Genomic DNA, 22,203 nt, shown 5'->3' with positions numbered 1-22,203 from the left:
TTCAATACAGATTCTGAATACGATAAAGAAGATAACAATGATTAAGAGTTAGATGGTGTGGCCCAAGCTGATCAGTATGATTTGCGAGATGATCTATCTTCGGCAATTAGCAGCGTATGAAGAATTATGAAAATATTCTCCAGTAAAAAATTCTCTTTTGCAGCAAGAAATAACTAGAAGTCATTTTGGACTGTAAAACATGCTGGAACACACTGGAGAGAATGATGGAGAGATTTTTAAAGATCGTAAATCCGATTAAGACTGTTTTATGAGAGCTGAAGCTCGATCACTTATGGAAAGAAGAGTATTATGGAAATATTGAGAGGTATGTTGAATTGCTTACAACCTGTAAGATTAGCAAGTGAAGCCTTAAGCACAAGTTCCTGTTCAGTAATTTAGAAAAACAGAATTCTTCAAGGAGCGAAATACTTTTAAAGGAAATAAAATTTGAATTGGTTAAACGTAGAAATAGAGATCTTGTGTCTCTCACAAAGTACTGGAGCAACGTTGGTTGTTTATGTGAGATGGAAGAGGATGAATTTTTTGCCTTGTCAAGTAAGAATGAAATTGCATGATTGGCGAAGCCATTAATGGAAAGACTTTTTAAAGGAACATTTACAGCAGAAGAGGCTCCAATAAAAGAAATAAAGGATGTCCTTACAGAGAGTTCTGACATTAAATCAGAATCTGATCTGAAGAGTGAACTGACTAAAGCAATATCAATTTCAACATCAAAGGCCTAGCCCTATGCATGCAAACAAAATATTTGCTTCTCTAAGGAAGGAAATGAGTTTATATGAAGCAATGTATTCTCTCACTCCCAACTTGAAGATGCTTTTAGACTCATTCTTAACAATTCGACCAACATCTACAGAAAATGAAAGAAATTTTTCCACATCAAGTATATTTGTTACAAAGTGAAGATCATGATTGTCTGATCAGGCAATTAATGCTCTATGTTAAAGTTTTATTTTAAAAATGACAAAAACTATTTGAAGTATTTTTTAATTTTCAAACGAATAATATTTGCATTTGTTTTCTATTAATGTTTAATTTAATAAATAAAATATTTAAATGACATTGGGAATGTTAATACATTGTGTGATATATGTAAAACTCGCTGTATACTATAAGGTTTGGTTAAATAAAGTTTGCATTAATTACATTGTTTATATTTTGAGAAAACCTGAAATATAACAGAAACCTAGCCGAAATGATACCGTAGTGACCCCTGGTTAGTACTCAGGGCAAGAGATGCACTAGTCATGAAATTCCGGGTTGACCTCCATTTAGGAAATTTCATTTACTCATTTTTTGCTTCGACCTTTTACATATAGGAGCATCTCGAAACCTCTGAAAGACTGCGCCGGGGCCACAAACCCCGGTTGCCTCACCTTCTCTACGGCTTTTCTGTTCATTAACATTTACTGTTATAGCCATCATTACAGATGATCAACAAAAATTAAATAAAAAAAATACTATTTCAGGAGTTCTTGAAAAATACAATTTGCTGTTCTCGATTCCCGAAGGTTCCAAAATGTCGGGAATTTGCAAACACTAATTGGTTATGATTTCCTCATCTGGTGTTTGAAGTCACGAGGCAGGATATGAGGCCTTGGGGAAAGCTTGAAATTGACATGGCATAAAGTCCTCAGAACTGCACTGGACTTTCAAAGTTTGGGATATGAAAGAGAAAGGTGAAACAATCTTATCCATGAGGGACTCACAACCCACCTTGAGGATGGAAGAAAAGGTGTTTGAAGATTCCACACTTATAAAGCAACTCAAACTTCCAAACATACTGTATTTTACCTACAATATTATGGAAAATAGAAAGGAAAGCAGGAATACCACCCACCTTTCCAGTTTTAGCAGTACTGTGAAATTAACTCAGCATCTCCAGGAGTATATCTTCCTACTGGTGGGAACCAAAACCAGTTTCTTTTTGGAAGAAAGGTAATTTAGAATAATTATTATGCTAAACTACTAAATCTGAAAACAGTATAATGTGACTCAACAATTCAACTCACACTTCGGTAGCATTGAACAGGCCATGTTAGAATTAGAAGAAAAACATCTAAATTTATGGTAAGTATAATGAGAATGTCTCCTTGAGGATAGTGTTATATCAAGGAACTGGTACCAGAGGCAACTCTCACCATAATGCGAAGCAGTGCACTATAAATTATATTCCTTTATCATTTTTTTTTTTTTTTTTTGCTTACTCTGGATGAAAACAAAATGCCTTGTAATATATGTTCTAGTCTATCAAAAAAAAAAAAAAAAAAAAGCTACTGTTATTATAAAGAATCAGTTTCTCTCATGATCACATTTTAGCATACATTGTTAGAGTTGAAAATGTAACTGCATGAGGCATACTTAATGGACAAAACATTAAAGAGGAGTGATGGGAAGCTGACACTGGCATACCATGCGGTATGGGAGCCAATGTGCTCTAATTGTGTACCACTGTTGACAGCTCGTCATTTGACATTGTGCCTCACTTGGTGTTGGGACCATCAAAACTGGACCTCTGAGAGTGGATGAGAGTCGTGTGGTCTGATGACTCCATTATCAGTTGTACTAAGTTGACAGTAAGGGGGAGGTGGCGTCGACAGCATGGCCATGACCCTATCATGCCAGGTCAGCTCTGTGATGGTTTGGGAGCCTACTCATGTGACACATCAAGTCCCTTGGAGTGTCTGGAGAGGTCCTTAATTGTTGCGACCTACCAGAATGTGCTGGTTGATCACCCACACACTTTCATGACCGTCACACATCCTGCAGCTGATGATCTGTTTCAGCAGGACAATGCTCTGCTCCACCAGATCGCAACCACCCAGGCATCACTCGAGGTGGTTGCAGCAGAGTGAAACATCAGATCCATGTACCTGCAATTGCTGTCTAAGGCACAGCCATGGACAGTGCTGCAACAGGCATAGTATCTCTGATGTTTTATCCATTGAGTGTATCTGATTCCTATTTAAATGTAATATATAACTTGACATACCTTGACTGGATTAGCAGTTTTTTTTATTTTCCCCCAAGAAACTGCTTCATCTGGCCTAGCTCCTGAATCACTTCCATCAAATTCATTTGCAGTATTAATATACACAGCATAATCAGCTCCATTTCTCTGAAAAAAAAATTTTTCACCATTGAAAAACAAGTTTAATATGCTTAACAGAATAAATGAATTAAAAGCTATAGGAATGAAAAGGAGAATACATGGAAAAAAAATTAAAATTTTAATTATAAAAAAATTAAAGGTTGTTTTTTAAAACTGGTTTAAGGTACAGTTGAACTTTGTTGTAAAACACCAGAGGACTGATAAAAAGTTCCTTGTTTATATAACTATTACTCACTGCATCAGTAATGAGTAAAATTTACCTCCTATTTTTTTTTAATTCTCAATAACTTGACAATAAAAAAATAAAGGTATTAGAGAGAGAAAAAATAATTATATACCTAGATATTATTTGTCTATAATTTTAAAACCATACATTTAATCATAAACGATTTCAATTATCTAATCAAATGTTGTTACATACAAATTCACGCATCTAAATTGTTCTGCTTGAGTCCTGAAATTCGAATTGTCTATTCAGAATGCAGCACTTCTTTGTGTAATGAACTTTTGAAACAATGCTTAATCGATTGTAAGATCATTTTATCAGTTATGTTGAGTTTTCTAGTGACAATAAGTAAACATATTTATTCTCCACAATGTTGATACTGTTGAAGAGGACAAAGAAAACTTTTTATACATGCTAATGTGTTTCTGATGGAAGGATTTATTTTTTAACCGACTTTACATAAATTAAAGATGCCAAGAAATTGTATTCTTGATTTCATCCTTTATTCAAGTGTAAGCAAACAAAGTTTGCATGTGAAGTAACTTCATGACTGGGCTACTTGTATGAGACTTAATGACTTCAAAGCAATTGCCCTAATATCCCATAATGTAAGGCACACATCCTTATGTATATGTTGTGTCTCCCTTTCTTAAATTCTATTAATATATGTATTATACACTGGATCCTTCCTAAGGAGTCACGTGGTACCTCTAAAACACAAAGGAATTGCCTCAGGATCGAGCCATAACCAGCATGGCAAAGTCTTTGAGATCTCACTTCTCTTAAAGCATTAGGAATATTTATATTTTTTTGCTGCACCACCTAAGCTATTAGATTAAGTTAAACATGTCTTAATCAAGAAGTGATCTCAAAGGTGTACTATAATGACTACTGATTTGCAATCGTGACCTATAACATAATCTATTTTCTCCCGTTTAGATTCGTATCTTTTTGCAAGTGGTGCATCGGATTCTAATACTCAGACTCTCGGATTAAAGATAGCAAAGGTTTATTTAACACATTAATACAATTTACAATACAAAGAAACTCAATCCAAAACTTCGATGTTAATCAGAGAAAAATATAGGTATCCTTATTAAGTAAGGACATCAAGAAGCAACATCAATATGTTATTTCACAAACTGACAAAACTTGACTGCAATATTCACATTACTCAGACTAAACCTTCTTAATACTTTCAAAAACATACACATTAGTCTAACTGTATAGGAGTTACCTCACTATGCGTTCTAATATTAAGGTGCTACAGTCCTGACTTAATTATATGAAAGTCCTCAATCTCCCTTAATCTGATTCATAACATCTTAATTTTCTTATACACATTATACAGACAAAGAATTTTCAACGTTACCACACACACTGGTTCTTCATACTCGTTCCTTCGACTTCTGACTACTGTTCTCCCTTCCGATTCATTTAGTCAGTGCTATGGCATGGATTTCTCCGGTCAAAGTTAGGTCCACACGAACCCAGTATAACTAGCCCACTCCAGATATAACGACAGCGAAGATGATTCTGCTTCCATGAGGCCTTGCATACATGCTGAGCACTTTCCATGGATTGCCCGTCAGTCGAACAGAGATGTGTTCTTTCATCATACAATTAGGAGCGTGTGATCCTTCCAGCTCGTAAGTGACATAACCTATTACCGCCCTCAGGATTCCTGTCAGAACTCTTCGCTGATCCTTCATCCAAGCACTCCTGGACAGAGATGCTCCTCTGTGCAACCGTCTACCCACCAGAATACACGAGACTCCCAGACAAGAGAGTAGAGAAAAAAAAAAATGCCGCGTGGGGGGGGACGTTCCCAACCCTTTTATATCATCTCCCCTATCGGCAATCACCGTAGCTCACCCAATGTGTATAATTTCTCCCATGTGAGTCTCATTTCGTATCATTTGTTTTTTCTAACCACTTGCTTCTACATGTGCCGTGGATGCATGACTGCCCAGGGGCAACCTTTCCTTCCGTCGGTGTGCCCATGCACTTTGAACTTTTGTCCACAGTAGCTTAATGCAAGTCATACTACAAAACATTGTATTATTATAAATTCTAACAAAATATTACTAATTTATAACGTATCACTGGCATTATACAATCAAGTAAGTATTCCTTCCTTGAGATATTCACAATCTTTTTTCTTTATAATAATAATGTAATCTATATTTTACCAGTTGCATACAGCACATACCTCGAAGCAAGCATGTTCTCTACAAGGTTTTTCCTGTTAAACAATGATAAAATTAGAATTCTTAGGAATCTCAATTTATTAAAGTTTAACGATGTATAATGCTACACATTATGGGAAAGGTCACTACCCAGACCGGTTTCAACCTTTATTAGAGTGAAAAAGTAAAGGAGTGTTCATCATAGGCCTAGAGTAGTTAGTATAAGAGTGCAATAGAGCCTGATAGTATTAGAAGAAAGGAAAGATAGAGATAGAAAAAAAAAGACCTCAGTTCTTTATGTCATCATAGAGTCAAAGGCTATATGTTTTTCAGTTTTCCTTTTTCACAGTCTCATGCAGATGAACAACCAAAAAACTAATTGAAACTAAAGTGCAAGGATGACTGATACTCGGGTGGTTGACCTTCTCAGTCTGGGATTGCTCTCCAGTCATCACAGCAACTGACCATAAGACCACATTGAACTATGAGGAGGAACATTTAAAAAACCTCTCATAGTAAAAATTGACAGAATTTATCTCCCTCTGAGGAATATTGCATAATGTGGGTATACATTCTAGCCAAAACTTCGATAGCTCCTAGAATGCTTTTAAATACAAAAATCATATGACTGAACAATAAAATTTCATAATACAATATTATGACCTTCCATAAATGGTATTTTAATTCATTAATCATAAAATTCTAAATTTTCTCCCCTTAACTGAGGTCTCAATGGGAGCTAGAACCAGTAGAGATACCAAGGTTACATTAAACATTAACATTTCTGGCTAGATGGGTGAAGCAAAATTGCTTTTCATAATCCCCTTTGTCTTGTAATGAAAGAACTTTGAAATGGAGTGTTTGTGAGCTATATGCTCGCCCATTGAGGGCAGTGAAATTAGCTGTGCTCAGCTGAACTTAAGATAGACTTTGGTCTTTTATATTTGCATCTTTCTGCTTCATTATATTCCGAGGCTTCCTTGATTAACGGGTTTGGATGGTTACTTGTCTTGGTAAAGAACTTCTCAGCTAGATTTAGAAGGGAAGAGATATAAGGGATATTAACTTCTCTATGAATCTGGGTGTTTCTTATAAACCAAGGGGCATTCAGAATCATCCTCAGGCACTTATTCTGTAATCTCTGAAGTTTTAGAATGTTTGAATTCGCGGTGTGGCTCCACACTGGGGATGCGTAAGTGATGAGCAGTCAAATTACCATCTTGTAAATTGTTAATTTTTTTTTGCATGTCCAGTTTACTTTGTCTGTTGATCATAGGTTAGAGCTGTGCTAAGACTTTGGATGTCTTTGAGGTAATGTAACTAATATGTTTGCTGAATAGGAGTTTACTATCAAGAATCACTCCAAGATATTTAACTTCAGTCTGCCATGGAATCTTTACTCCCAATAAATAAATATCCTCCATGGTATGAATTTTCTTTCTAGTAAACAATATAGCTGAGCTATTCTGGGGGTTAACTTGGATCCTCCAGTCTGCCATCCACTTTTCTAAATTGTGTATGCTGGTTTGGAGTCTTTTAGTTGCCAGTTTTGGGCTCAGTGATCTTGCCATCAGTGGTATCATCTGCATATAATGCAGTGAATGTGTTGTTCTTGGGTTCACAGGGATGTCTGCTACATACATTGAGAACAGGAGAGGTGCCAGAAGAGATCCTTGAGGAGATACCAAGGTTGAAGTAATGCAGAAGTCGTATATTTCCCATACAAGTAGTTAAAAGGTGTAACTCTTATTACTAAAATACTCTGGATTAGAGATAGCTGTTGAAAGTTTTTTCCACTTTGTTATAAACTAAATTAAAGATGTTATGAAATTATATCCTTGGTTTCATCAAAGTTTAGGCAAACAAAGTTTACACATTAAGTAACTAACTATTACTTGTTTGTTTGCTTGCTTACACTTGGATAAAGAATGAAACCAAGAATATAATTTCTTGGCATCTTGAATTTATAGTATAACTAAGTGAAAAAATGTTCAACATCTATCTCTAAATCATCCAGAGTATTTTAGTAATAAGTGTGACACCTTTTGACTACTTGTTGGGAAATATATGAATTTCTGCATTACTTCAACTATGGTATTTCTTTTGGGTAGTGGCCCTTCCCATAATGCATAGCATTATACAAGGTGTTTCACTCGTAGGAGGCCCCAAGTTATCATTTATTACAGATATAATATACAACATAGACAAATGTAATTGTAATAGTACATACATTGAGATATGTCCAACATATCGCATCACAACAAGTGCTGGAAGTGGCTGCCTCATTCCTGCAGGAACCTGGCGCTCTATGTTTGCGAATGTGTCAATTAGCTGAGCATGGCTGATGTCATCAATTGCAGCGGCGATGTGCACTTTCAATTGCTCGAGTGTGCATGGTTTATTGGCATAGACCTTTCCCTCCAATGTGTTCCACAAGGAGTAGTTTGGGAGACAAAGATTATGTGATCTTCGAAGAAGCTGGTTACAACTGACATTGACTTTTTGGATGTGCAACAGGTTGCCACCATCTTGCTGGAAGTAACCATGTTGTAACTCGATGCCATCTAACTGATGAACAAATGTGTTGATAATTTCACAGTACACATCTGTGTTCATTGTCGTTTCAAAGAAAATGGAACCTATGATGCACCATACTCAAATCTTGAGGTCAATCGTGAAATGCATGTGGATTTGCCTACAAGCACATATTATATGAATTGATGCACCCAGACCGGTGGAACCATGCTTTGTCTGAGCAAAATGTTATGTCCAGGATTTTGCTTGTAGGAGGCCTCAATAACTCAGGACTCCTACAAGTGAAATATTCTGTACATGTTCATAAGGATATGTGCCTTGCATTATGGGATACTAAGGCAACTGATGTGAAGTTATTAGCCTCTATATACAAGTAGCCCAAATGTGAAGTTACTTCACACACAAACTTTGTTTGCTTACACTTGAATAAAGGATGAAACCAGAATATAATTTCTTGGCATCTTTAATTTATAGTATAACCAAGTGAAAAAAGAAAAAAAAAAAAAAAAAAAAAAATTTCAACTAACTTTACAGTTGTGGCAGTGTTCGGGTCAAGTGAGGGAGGAGTCGGAGGCTAGACAATGGAGAGGTAGGTAAGTGAGGATGGCTCCCAAGGACAATATTAGGTTATAAACTGACTCTCAATCTGATGCAGTTGGTCATAAAAGCTAAGTCATTCCTTTTATTTTTGTCTATTCAAGAATTAGGTATTCCAAGAACTACCTGAACAATTAAGCATGTTTGCATAGTTTCCAGAATATGTATGCTTTTAAGTGCAGTACACTCATTATAAAAGTGGGCAATTGTATGGGAGTATGCATAAATTAAAATCATTGTCTTTTTTGCTCATTACTTCAAAGTTTGACTTAATAATTTCTATCTGTTTACCAAATGATGGAAAAAATCAATATCTGAGAAAATATATTTTCACAGTGACCCCAAAAACAAATACACAATGAGCACGATTTTTGCTTTTCACTTAGGTGATATGATATTCACTCAGTTTTATTCCATAAATAGATGATGATTTCATGATCAATATTTTCAAAATACCACATTTACTTTCAGAACTGGACAGTTTTCTGCCAATGTAATTCTGTCTTGCTCCTTTTTGCCTTTTTTTAAGTATATCTTGAGTACGCAGATAAAACATTTATTACAAATGATCATATCATTTCTAATATTATAATAAACTGTTTTCATTAAAAATTAAACTTCAAAGTTGAATAAAACCTGATATTAGAACTAACCTATTATTCACTCTTCAGGAGGCTTCTTGATTAATTGGCAAATAATCCTGCTGCTTACTTCGACATGTTATCCTGGAGGGAGATGAATATAGCAGCTTACAAGGGGGAACACTATTCCGTCTGATCAAGTCTGGCATCGTGACCTTTTCACCAAGCTACTATTTTAGGTATTCCTCCTTATTGTGAATAGATTGCCCGCTTCCTCCAGTCATTCACTGTAGGTCATAGTAGATGGTTTTTTCTTTCAGATTTTTCAATCTGAATAACGGCTCCCCCACCCATGAACTGCTATATCATAGGCCTAGGGACCTCTCGTGTGTGGGACAGATATATACAGGGTGTTCGGGATAAATTTGACATATTTATAATTAATTATATTTTTCCGTAAGTTACATGTATTAACACACACTTCTCTTCATTTAAAAGTTTGGACCCTTCTTCATTCATATACAAGATGTCAGAAAGGATGGATAGCTGGAACCCACCTGAATCATGGAAGAGAATAACTTGTATCATGATGATTCGTGCCCGCCATCAAAATAAGGATATTACGACTGCTGCCCAATGCTCCCTGAATACAGTAAAAACAATCAGGCATGAACTAGAGACTTGCAATGGTGACTACGAGGATGTAGCAAGAAGAAAGATCCCTAGCAGACGATCTGATTGCGTTCGTACAGCAGAATTCCTCGCAAATCTGCAGGAACAGGTGTTGAAGAACCCTGGCATTGGAATTCGGGCTTTGTTCGTGGAGTTGCTAACTGTAGTCAAGCCCTGGATAACAAGGGTAGCCAATGGTAGGCCGTATGTATGGCAGCAGGATTCGGCCCCTTGCCACACCTCTGGGAAAAGTCAAAAATGGTTGTCTGAAAATTTCTACGACTTCACCAGTCCAAATGTTTGGCCTCCAAACTCCCCAGACCTTAACCCCATGGATTATTTTGTATGGGGCGCAGTTGAAAAAGACACCAATCGCACTTATAGTAATACAAAAGCCCAGTTAATGGATAAAATTAAAACAGTTTTTGCGGCCCTTCCCAGGGAGACTGTAGCATCAGCTTGTTCGAGGTTCCGAAGCAGAATTGAAGCTGTGATCGATGCTAATGGTGGTTATTTTGAGTAAATCTTGTTGATAGTATTGTAATTAACTCTGCCTGTAATGTTTTTTTGTCAATTCATTAAATTTAATAGATACAAAGAAGATTTTCTTTTTCCTTACGAAACTGTCAAATTTATCCCGAACACCCTGTACATATAAAAATACTGTATTCTGTAAATCCCTTGAGGGTACATAGAGGGAATTAACATGTATTAGAAAATCATGGTCAATCAGATTTAACTCAACTATTTTTTTTTTTTTTGTGCATTCCAAAAGAAAACTTATGGTAATGCAATACAGTGGTGCCTCGCAATTTGACAGTTGAATTTCACAGACTGTGACATGCATGGAATTATGTGATGTCATTTGTTATTTGACATTTCTTGTTGGGTTGCGTTGGTGTTTGCTCGTGTTGTTTGTGCTAATTTTCAATTCTGCATTTTTCAGAAAGTAAAAATTTTGTGCATCCGCAGTTATTATTTTTTTGAGTGAAATTTAAGAATGGGTCCAATGAAGTGCAGAAAGGTAGAACAATTACAGATGTAGCTCAAGAGTATGGCATTCCTAGGTCAACTGTGGCAACAGAGAGAGAAGATTATGAGTGCTAAGGTGTCTGCTGGTGCAATGAAGATTTCTGACAAGAATAGATCTTCAATCAATGAAGGGATGGAAAAGCTGCTTATCACCTGGATTAGAGAAAGACAGATGAAGGGAGATCCAGTAACTCAGGCAATGATCTGTGAGAAGGCTAGGTTAATTTTTGAAGAATTGCAGAAGAAAACTCCAAGATGTACCTCAGATCAAACTGAGGAATTCAAAGCAAGTCGAGGCTGGCTTCACAGATTCCAAGGTAGAACAGGCATCCATAGTGTTCTCAGACAGGGGGAAGCTGCTAGTGGAGAAAAAGAGACTGCAGAAAAGTTTGTGAAAAAATTTGAAGATTTAATCAGGAAGGCTACCTGCTACAGCAAATTTTTAACGAGGATGAAACTGGGATATTTTGGAAGCACTTGCCTAATTGAACTTACATCACGCAAGAAGAAGTGAAGCTCAAAGGACATAAGCCTATGAAATATAGGCTTACCTTATTATTGGCAGCAAATGCAAGTGGAGACTTTAAACTAAAGCCACTTCTGGTCTACCACTCAGAAAATTCTCGATGCTTTAGGAATAAAATCATTAAGTCCAAACTGCCAGTGATGTGGAAATCCAATGCAAAAGCCTGGGTAGACCAGCAAGTTTTCAAAGATTGGATTTTTGAGGTGTTTGCTCAGAGCATGAAGAAGTTCCTCACTGACAACAATTTGCCTTTGAAAGCACTGCTGAGGGTGGGCACAATGCTAGTGCCCACCCACCAAGACTTAGAGGACATTCTTGAAATCACTGATGACAACAGTGCAGACCAAGCAGCTGGAGAATTAGAAGCAGCTGCTGCCATGCGAGAGATCATTTCGATGGCAGAGAATCTCGACATAGAAGAGATTGATGAGGCTAATGTAGAAGAGCTTGTGGAGGATCACGATGACGAACTGATCATGGAAGAACTCAGAGCACTGAGCAAACAGCAAAAGGAGAGAGAGAGAGAAAGAGGAATTTCACCTGAAGAAGAGGATGGTGGGGAAAAAAAGGGCCAATGCCAACAGTTGCCATTAAAGAAGTTTTATTCCATTGGGAGAAGGTGCAGGCTGTTTGTTTGGAATGGCACCCCAACACTGCTGATGTGAGTAGAATAACAGACTTGTTCAACAATACCATCATGCATCACTTCAAAACCATCTTGAAAAAAAGAGAGAGAGATCTTGATCAGTTCCTCATCCCTGTTCAAACAAAGAGGAGACGAGAAGAGGTAGAACAGGATAAAGAAGACTCCCTTCCAACATCTAAGGCTCAATAGATTGTATGTAATTGTGTATACAATAGTGTATTTTGTAATTTAGTGTGTTATACAATAGTAAAATACATAAAGTAAATAATATGGCATGTTTCTCTCAACGAATTAATCTATTTTTCATAGACTTATATGGGAAATATTGTCCCACAATTCGACATTAGTTTGGCGATGGATTAGTATTGAATTGCAAGGCACCAATGTATCGCTATAAGCAGTTGCCAACAGTATCAGAAGAAGGCATGGAAATATAATAATTATAGTACAGAAAAATACATTATTTAATATTGCATGTAAGTATTTATTGAAAAATTTTATTTACCATGAGATTACTGTTACAAACATGATGTTTTATTAGCCCTCCTCCAATAATTATCATACCAGAATTAACAGCTTTGACAGCAATAGTGTTGATTCTTCTTATATCTACAAAAAAAAAAAAAAAAAAAAATGTTATAAGAAAGAAAACTGGTTTAATACTTGAATATGCTATTTATTTATGCACATCTGGTAGTGAGTAGTCACAGATTTCCCAATGAAGCTCACAAACTAATTTCAGATAAAACTAAAATTTTATTGATATTTTGATTCAAATTTGACTAATTTCTGGTCTGGTGTCTGAGACTCAAGTGATCAAAAAAGTATCACTTTTCAATTAAATGAATTTGATTTCCCCTCCCAAACTGATTCTTGCTGAGCTGACTGAAGAATCTTTGAAAATAGTATTTATGAATAGTTCATGTGGCTAATACAAAAATGACTGTTAGCCTCTGCTCTTCTCTTCCACCCATAAACCATAAAATATTTGCATGCACAACTGACACTTAAGTGTAACTTGTCAATGGCTAGTCACAGGTGGCTCCACTACCAAAACATATCATTTGTCTTAATCATTGCAGCAAACACAGCTAATAACTATAAACATGCACCTTACTGTTTCAAATGGAAAACAGTTTGCAATTTGTAATTAATTAATACACATTTACAGAGAAATCATATGCTTTATGATTAGTTTCATTTTAAGAAGTTAAATATGCCTTGTATCAAGGAAGGTTAAAGATATACATATTAATGTAAAGTTATTGATTTTTTTAAGTTCAATAAAACTTGATGGGTTCAAATTTCATCTAGCATGAAAAGAACCTTTAAGTCCTTTTCAACTGAAAAAGCATTAGCCAGTCTCATACAGATGTTACAAAACTTACCTCCTGGAAATTAAGATTTTTCATACCATATTTACTCAAATATAACTCGTCCTCATGTATATCTTGCACTTCCTTCCCCCGATTTTACTTAAAAAAAAAAAAATCAAAACATTTTGCATATACCTCATGCACAAAAACAGTTTAAATCTTTAAGAAATAGATAGTGAATGTTGTTATTGCAGTTTCATATATTTTGGAATTCAGCTGAAGAGAATCAACATTTCAACTCAACAATCGTCGGCTTGTTGTTGTCATTGGGTCATGCAATTTTTATTAATACTGCACCAATTATATGCACATCTTCATAGTTGCGGTATATTTACCGGCCTACCATTGCTGTCTGTTTCACACTCTGCTTTCACTCCTTATATGTGAAGGATTGTTCATAACTTATCTCAAGTTTTTGTAAATTACTGGTTATTTTTGCTATAAATATGGAGAAACGTTCAAGTTACAGTGAAGGTTTTAAACTGAAAGTTATGATAAACCTAAAGATCATATGATTCTTAAATGATAAAAGGATAAGCAATAATGAAACTGTTTGTTTTAATTTAATTAAAGAAGCACTGTTGCTAAAAATTCAACTATATTGTGTAATGAAGGTGAGCTGCCAATTGTGTAAATAATGTTGATAACTCATATGATAATTGTATTCATAAAATTTAAATGCATTCATTTTATAAATAATATGAGCAATTATAAATTATAATGAATACTGAGGATTTAATTATAAACGTCAATGTAGTTTTTTTCCTGAAAAACTTTCTTCTTCTTCTTCGACCTTTTGGTTCTGTCCACTGCTGGATGAAGGTCTCCCCAGTGATTTTCCAGACTACTCGGTTTTCTGCCTCTCCCATCCATCTCATTCCTGCAATTTGTTCCAGTTCATCCCTCCACCTTCCTCTCGGTTTTCCTCTTTGTCTTGCTCCATCCACTGGTCTCCACTCTGTTGTTTTTCTAGTCCTGAAAAACTAGTTTCTGAAAATCCCTGTATATATCTCACACCACGATTTTTTAACTTTAATTTTTTTGAGGAAAAAGTGCAATTATGTTCGAGTAAATAAGGTACTACAAACAAGCAGCTTGAGAATACATGCAGCTAACAGACCATACATTACCAGCACATTAATCAGGTTTCTATGAAGCCAAGTTTCTTTCTTCCAATACATTAAGGAAATATGAAGTAAGAAGCACTTAAGGGTCAAAGCTGTATAACTGGGAGGACACTTCCACATAACCTTTTAAGGAATGCAGAGAACTGAATGGGGTTTCTGAGCTAATGTCCAATCCTCACATTCTCATGGTGCACCATGTTAGGTATCTAACCCAGATACTGAACAACGAGGTTGGGATAGCAATTTGGGATTTAGTTAAACAAATTGTATTCATATTGGCTTACACCACAATGTAAAATGATGGCACAACTTGATAGAATTTCATGCTGTTGGGTGTGTCACCTTGTTAAACAAGGCCTGCGTTGTTTTTGTTCGGGAACCAGTGAGAACAGTGCCAAGGTCAGCTAATGGAACAAATCCCAGAACACATCCTAAATCAACATTGGCAGAGTTGAAGATTGGTACTATCAATGTAAGAAGTCTCAATGAACATAATAGGCATGACTGAAACAAGGAAGACAAAAACAGGTGAGATCTTTCTACGCAACAAATACAAAATGTTATATTCAGGCAATAGCAATCATGGAAAAGAAGGAGTAGCTACAGTAGTCAACAATTAATATGAAGATAATCTTCTTGAATGGCAGGCAATATCAAGTACAGTGATTTGGATAATTATCAGAATGGAGAACTGGACAATTAAAATTTGATATTTATTTTGGCTTATGGCTTCACAAAAGGTTCCACTAGAGAAGAAATCGAGGAATTTTTTCAGGCATCAGAGAAGGCAGCTGGCACAATTGCAAAGGAAAAGCGGGTCCTTTTAAACAGTAGTGTAAGAAATGTTTTGCGAAATTTTGGAGAAAAGAGCAAAGCCAATAATAATGGTAAATACTTGCTGGATTTCTGTTCAGGACATGGATTAGTTATTACTAACATCATGTTCCAATAAATTACTTAAATAAAAGAGCTAACAGGCTTCACTTCAGCGATGTAACATTATTTAAATGAAGGGGATATTAAATACCATTATTTCAAAGCCAAATAAGAAACTCAAAGATCGGAATCAAAGAGTTTCATGTCGAATAGAGTAAACTATAAAAGTATCGGCAGATACTAGCGTAAGCTAAAGCACGTAGTACAAACTAGGGCAACTCATGGCAAAGGTGGATAAAGCTCTGATCACTATTCTTAGTATTTCCCATAATGTAAAACACATCTCCTAGGAGATGTATGATGTTATACATTATGGTGGAAGGTCACTACCCAGACCGGTTTCAACCCTCATTGGGGTCTCATCAGTGAGTAGGCAGACCAGATTAATACTGAGGGTATAGCGAAAATAACTTATATACTTTGCTATACGAGTTGTCAAAAAAGATGCACCCATAAATTACTTAAAGAGAAGAGCCAATAGGCTTTACTTTGGCGATGTAACATTATTTAAATGAAGGGGATATTAAATCTCACATTATTTCAAAGCCGAATAAGAACCTTTGCCACGAGTTACCCTAGTTTGTACTAAGTGCTTTAGCTTATGCTAGTATAAGCCGATACTTTTATAGTTTACTATATTTGGCATGAAACTCTTTGATTCCGATCTTTGAGTTTCTTATTCGGCTTTGAAATAATGTGGATTTAATATTCCTTCATTTAAATAATGTTACATTGCCGAAGTGAAGCCTATTGGTTCTTTTATTTAAGTAATTTATAGGTGCACCTTTTTTTTTTTTTTTTTTGACAACTCTTATAGCAAAGTATATAAGTTCTTTTCGCTATACCCTCAGTATTAATCTGGTCTGCCTACTCACTGATGAGACCTCAATGAGGGTTGAAACCAGTCTGGGTAGTGACCTTCCACCATAATGTATAACATCATACATCTCCTAGGAGATGTGTTTTACATTATGGGAAATACTAAGAATAGTGATCAGTGCTTTATCCACCTTTGCCATGAGTTGCCCTAGTTTGTACTATGTGCTTTAGCTTACGCTAGTATCCGCCGATACTTTTATAGTTTACTATATTCAGCATGAACCTCTTTGATTCCGATCTTTGCGTTTCTTATTCGGCTTTGAAATAATTTTAATATCCCCTTCGTTTAAATCATTTTCCAACATAAAAATGAGCACACATTCACATGAGGAGAAAAGATACAGGAAATAAGGAAGTCTCAATTACTATGTTATAGATGATAGGGATGTTTTCCCACTGGTTCAGAACACAAGTGTATACAGAGGATTTGATATAGGAAGTGATTGCTATTTAGTTTTGAGCAGGATTTCATACTGAAAAGAAGCATGTGTAAGAAAGTTTTAAAATTAAAAAGTGGAGCAGCTTTCAGAGGTAAACTGTACACTCAAATACACAAACATCATTTAAGAAAGAATGAAAAGAGTTTGAAAATAAGAACTGAACCTTGAAGATTCAGGTTGACTCATCCAGCCAGAAAGTTGTCTCAAAAGAAGAAAAATTCAGAACTCCATGGTGGGCTCCAGAAGTTAAAGAGGCATTCAGGGAAAAGAATAAGAAAGTGAAAGAATAAGAAAATATAAGAAAGTGAAGCACTGTGTAAAGCAAGCTAAATAACCTCTTGTCCTTTTAGGCACTATGATAGTGCCAAATGGGATGATCTGCATCAGGAAGGTAGCAAAATATTCTGGAGGTTATTGAAAAAGCTTAGAAATGGAGGAAATAGTACTGTAAAGGGAATCAGGGATGATAAACGTGACATGAAAACTGAAGATGAAAGACTACTAAATGAAACTATAAGTGTAAACAGGTGGTAAAAACTCCTGGCATTCCAAAAACCTGAAATGCTCAAATATGGAGGTATAAAGTAGCTGTATTGCATAATTCAAAATGCCTGGTCAGCGGGTCAAATTTCAGATGATTGGAGCAGCGCACTCATAGTACCCATCTATAAAAAGGGAAATAAAGCTGAATGTGAGAATTACAGAGGTATTTCCCTACTGAGTGTTCCTGGTAAGATTTATGCAAGTATACTTGAGAAATGATTGAGGATTGTGGAAGGGAAGCTTGGTGAAGAATAAGTTGGAATCAGACCAAATAGAGTTTGTTAGGATCAAATTTTCACTTTAAGACAAATTATTGAGAAATCCTGGGAATATAATAAGGATTTGTATTTAAGTTTTGTATATCTAGAAAAGGAACATGACAATGTGCCAGGATGAAAGGTCTTCAAAACGCTATATAACTGTAGCGTTTTGAAGCAATGGGACATTATATCAAACAATACATAGTCTGTATTTAAGCTATAAATCAGCAGTTAGAACTGAAGGAGGTACAGGAAGATGCTTTGATATTAAATCAGGTGTGAGACAAGGGAGATCATCATCTCTATTCTTATTCATTATCTATATGCATCACATTATAACATGGTATTAAAACTGATATCAAATTGGAGATGTTAATCATAGCTCTTTACTTTATTCAGATGATATAATGTTCCATTGCTTCAAAACCAGTCAGTACATCTGTCAAAAGCAGCCATGTGAAATTACAAGCCATTCTACGAAGTATTTTGGTTTATACAGCTGTATAAAGATTCCCTCAGTAAAGTGAATAATTGTTGTGATAAATATGGTATGGAAATCAGCAATAAAAAAACAATGAAAACAGGCAGAAACATTGAAAACATCACTGTATCCTGAATGGTTAACCTACATAGCAAGTAAAACATTTTAACTATTTAAGCACAAATATTTTGTGAAGATGATTAAATATGGAAATAGACAACAGAATGAGTAAAGCTTGTGTGGTAAGAAGTCAGCTAAATAACTGTATATAGAATAAAAGAAATTAGTCAAAACACTAAATTAGTTGTATACAAGAAAGTTTTCAAACCAATTTTAATTTATGGATCTGAAAGCTGGGTTTGAAATAAAACACATGATCAAAGACTGGAGACATCAGATATGAGAGTTCTTAAAAAGATTAGTGGAGTGAATAAATGGCATAAATGGCAGTATCAAATTAAACATGAGAATATCAGGAAAGTACTTGTCAGTTAGTATTAGTGCTATTTTTTCATGTAGTACTATCATAATTATCCTCGACACTCCAAGGATTCCTATCAGGAATTTGATGAAGTGAAGTGAAGTAAAATAAACTTTCACATATAAATACCAACAATTAAATAATGCATAAATATCTGCAATATCATCTCATTTTCCTTTTACCCTCTTTTAATTTGCAGTGTCAAAGTTCTCCATTCACAATGCAGTTGATATTTTCAATGCTCCTGCTTATTTTCGTTATCTTTGTCTTGATATAGCTGGCCTTCATGCCAAATCTATCACAACAATGTTATTTGATTTAATAAGGAAAACTTGAAGACTTGTACTGGATTTATTTAGAAGTAAAACATCATCTGCAGAAGTAAAGAGTTGAGATTAACATCTCCAATTTTGATATCAGATTTAATACCACTTTCCTTCATAATGTGATCCATATAGATAATAAATAACAGAGGGGATAATGTGCATCCTTGTCTGACACCAGATTTAACATACGAGGGTGGTCTGAAAAGTTCTCAGCCTCAACCATAGATGGCAACACTATTGACAATTTTTTTTTTTCTAAGTCAGTACATCTGTCATAAGCAGTCATGTGAAATTGCAAGTGATTCTACAAAGTATTTTGGTTTATACAGCTGTTTGAAGCAAAAATGTTTCTTGTATCCCTTGAAATTGATAAAATTGAGATCGTGCAATTATAAAATTCTTTGTAAAAGAAGGTTTAATGCCAAAAGAAATTCATTCAAAGTTCATAAAACTTTATGGACACTCTTCTACTTCATTTTCAACAATTAAGAAATGGACTGCTGAGTTTAAATGTAGCCGTACCAGCCTTGAAGATGATCCATGTGAAGGACTTCCAAAAAGTGTAACAACACCAGAAATTATCATCATCATTATTTGACACCTCCAAAGATTCATTGAGGGAGAGCACCTCTGCTCAACTGCTCTGTCTCCACCACTCAATTCATCAAATGACTGGAACTACACCAACACCATCTACCGCCGACAACCACCACTAGTATTTCCACAGACAATCACAAACATCCATGCCCACAGCAGGATGTGAACCAGCAGCCTTTTGAATGGAGAGCATATCCGCTAATTAATAAAATAAATCATTGATCAAGTGTAAGATATGGTATGGGATGACTAGCGAGTCAAAGTGCCTGAGACTATAGGGATTTCAAAAGAACGTGTAGGATATATTTTGCATGAAGAATTGCAAAACAAAAAAGCTTTGCAGAAGATGGGCAGCACCCATAATGTGCTTGTTCACCCATAATGTGCTTGCTCACAACAGATCAAAAATGCACTCGCATGAAAATCTCTGAACAGCGCTTGGGGTGTTTTAACAAGAATAAAACTGATTTTGTGAGTTGATTTATTACTATGGACGAGACTTGGATTCACCATTACACAACAGAATTCAAACAGCAGTCAAAACAGTGGACAGAAGCCAGTTGTTCAACACCAAAGAATACAGGAAAGGTCACAGAATTGGCGTTTTGAGATGCTAAAAGGCATTTTGTTTATTAATTATCTTGAAAAGGGTAAAACAATAACTGGGGAATATTATTCCAATCTTTTAACCAGACTAGACAAAAAAAATTCATGACAAAAGACCCATTTTGCAGAAGAAAACGATCATTTTTCATCAGGAAAATGTACCTGTCCACAAAGGTGTTTTGGCAATGGGAAAATTAAGGGATCTGCACTATGAATTGTTGGAACATCCACCTTATTCCCTAGATTTGGCTCCCTCTGGCTTCTATCTCTTCCCAAAAAAAAAATGCTGACTTCACTGGTCAGCATTTTATTTTAGGATAGGTGGGTGGTTGATGGAGAGATATCAAAGAGTAGTTTATTCGGGAGTAGAGTCCAAAAGACGGCCTGTGACTAGTGGTGTGCCGCAGGGTTCTGTTCTTGGACCACTGCTGTTTAATCTGTTCATTAACGATATAGGGAAGGAACTAAGAGGAACAGTTCATTTCTTCGCTCATGATGCCAAGTTGGGTAGGACGATAGTGAATGCAGAAGATGTCAAAATCTTGCAGGATGACTTGGATAGATTGGAGTTCTGGGCTAAGGAGAATGGATGTCAATTTAATGTGACAAAATGTAAGGTTATGCATTTTGGGGTGAAAAGATTAGCAGCAGTATATCACATTGGTGAAACTGTACTCCAGGATATTGCTGAGGCCAGGGACTTGGGAGTGTTGGTCGATAGGGAGATGAAGTTTAGGGGGCACATTGCAAAAGTAGCTAAATCAGCTCATCAACTCACTTGGTTGTTGAAAAATACCTTGAAGAGCAGAGACAAGCAAGTTGTTGTACCTCTGTACCGAGCCTTGATAAGACCTCATCTCGACTACTGTGCCCAGATTTGGTCACCTAGGTTCCTTCTTGATGGGGAGGAGGCGGAAAGGATCCAGAGGCGAGTGACTAAGATGATACCAGGTCTATGGAATGAACCATATGAGAACAGGTTGAAGATTTGTGGGTTGCAGAAATTAGTTGATAGGCGGAAAAGGGGAGATATGATTGAGACATTCAAATTGCTCAACGGTTTCTATAAGATAAATTCAGAGGATATTTTTGAGATCAGGACTGGTGGTAGGAGAACTAGGGGACACCTATGGAAGCCGGGCAAGAGTGTGGTTAGCATTGGTGTTAGAGCTGGGTTCTTTACTTTTAGAGTGGTAAATGAGTGGAATATGCTGCCAGTCTGTTGTGGATGCTATGACGGTGAGTGAGTTCAAGGTAAGGTATGATAGATACTGTGAGAATGTCGTATAGTTGTGTGGACGTGACGTTTATGGCCTCCCTCAATGAGTCTAAGGATTCATTGAGGAGTTGCCCGTAATAATAATAATAATAAATAAAAATACTTGCATAAATCTTACCAGGAACACTCAGTAGGGAAATACTTCTGTAATTCTCACATTTAGTTTTATTTTCCTTTTTATATATATAGGTACTATGAGAGCTCTACTCCAAACATCTAGAATTCGTTCCTCTCTCTCTCTCTAGGCTTTCTCAACCATGCAGTGCAGCCAGTTAAGACTTTTATACCCCCCTCCCCCATACTTGAACATTTCTGGTTGAATATCATCTACTCCCGCTGCCTTTCCTCATTTCACGCTTTTGATAGCATTTTCTAATTCAAGTGTGGATATGTATTCCTGATTGCATGCCTGTTGAGTGTTTTTCACTACTGTGCTGTCAGTGATTGTTTCGTTTAGAATTTTTCACAGGAAATACTCCATACATCAAAATATCTTTTTTCACCCGTTTTCATGTCACCTCAATCAACTCTAATTCCTTTTAGAGCATTCTTTCCTCTATTTCTGATCTTTTTGAACAGCCTCCAGAATATTTTGCCACCTTCTTGATATTTATTTTTCTATGTTCTTACTAAAGTCTTCCCATGACTTTTGTTTAGCTAGTTTTGCACAGTATTTAGCTTTCTTACATTTGTCTCTGTATTCTCTAAGAGAACAAGCTGACTTATTTGCAAGGAACT

General features: G+C 35.9%; 1 protein-coding gene across 2 annotated transcripts in view; it reads right to left on the bottom strand.

The window, feature by feature from the left end:
* The window catches only part of Dhps (Deoxyhypusine synthase), a 110,353-nt gene that overhangs the window by 4,341 nt on the left and 83,809 nt on the right, over positions 1 to 22,203 (bottom strand). For both annotated transcript variants that reach the window (XM_090396563.1, XM_090396564.1), the window contains 2 exons: positions 12,640 to 12,743; positions 3,011 to 3,136 (listed from right to left, as the gene is read on the bottom strand). In XM_090396563.1, the coding sequence (XP_090252689.1) occupies positions 3,011 to 3,136; positions 12,640 to 12,743 (230 nt within the window). The remainder of the gene's footprint in view (positions 1 to 3,010; positions 3,137 to 12,639; positions 12,744 to 22,203) is intronic.

Source organism: Typopeltis vanoorti, chromosome 8 (genome assembly GCF_054136105.1).
Source record: "Typopeltis vanoorti isolate ZY-2024b chromosome 8, IOZ_Tvanoo_1.0, whole genome shotgun sequence".
Lineage (NCBI taxonomy): Eukaryota > Metazoa > Arthropoda > Arachnida > Uropygi > Thelyphonidae > Typopeltis > Typopeltis vanoorti.
Note: the sequence above shows the minus strand (reverse complement) of the source record. Positions and strands in the feature narration are given on the sequence as shown.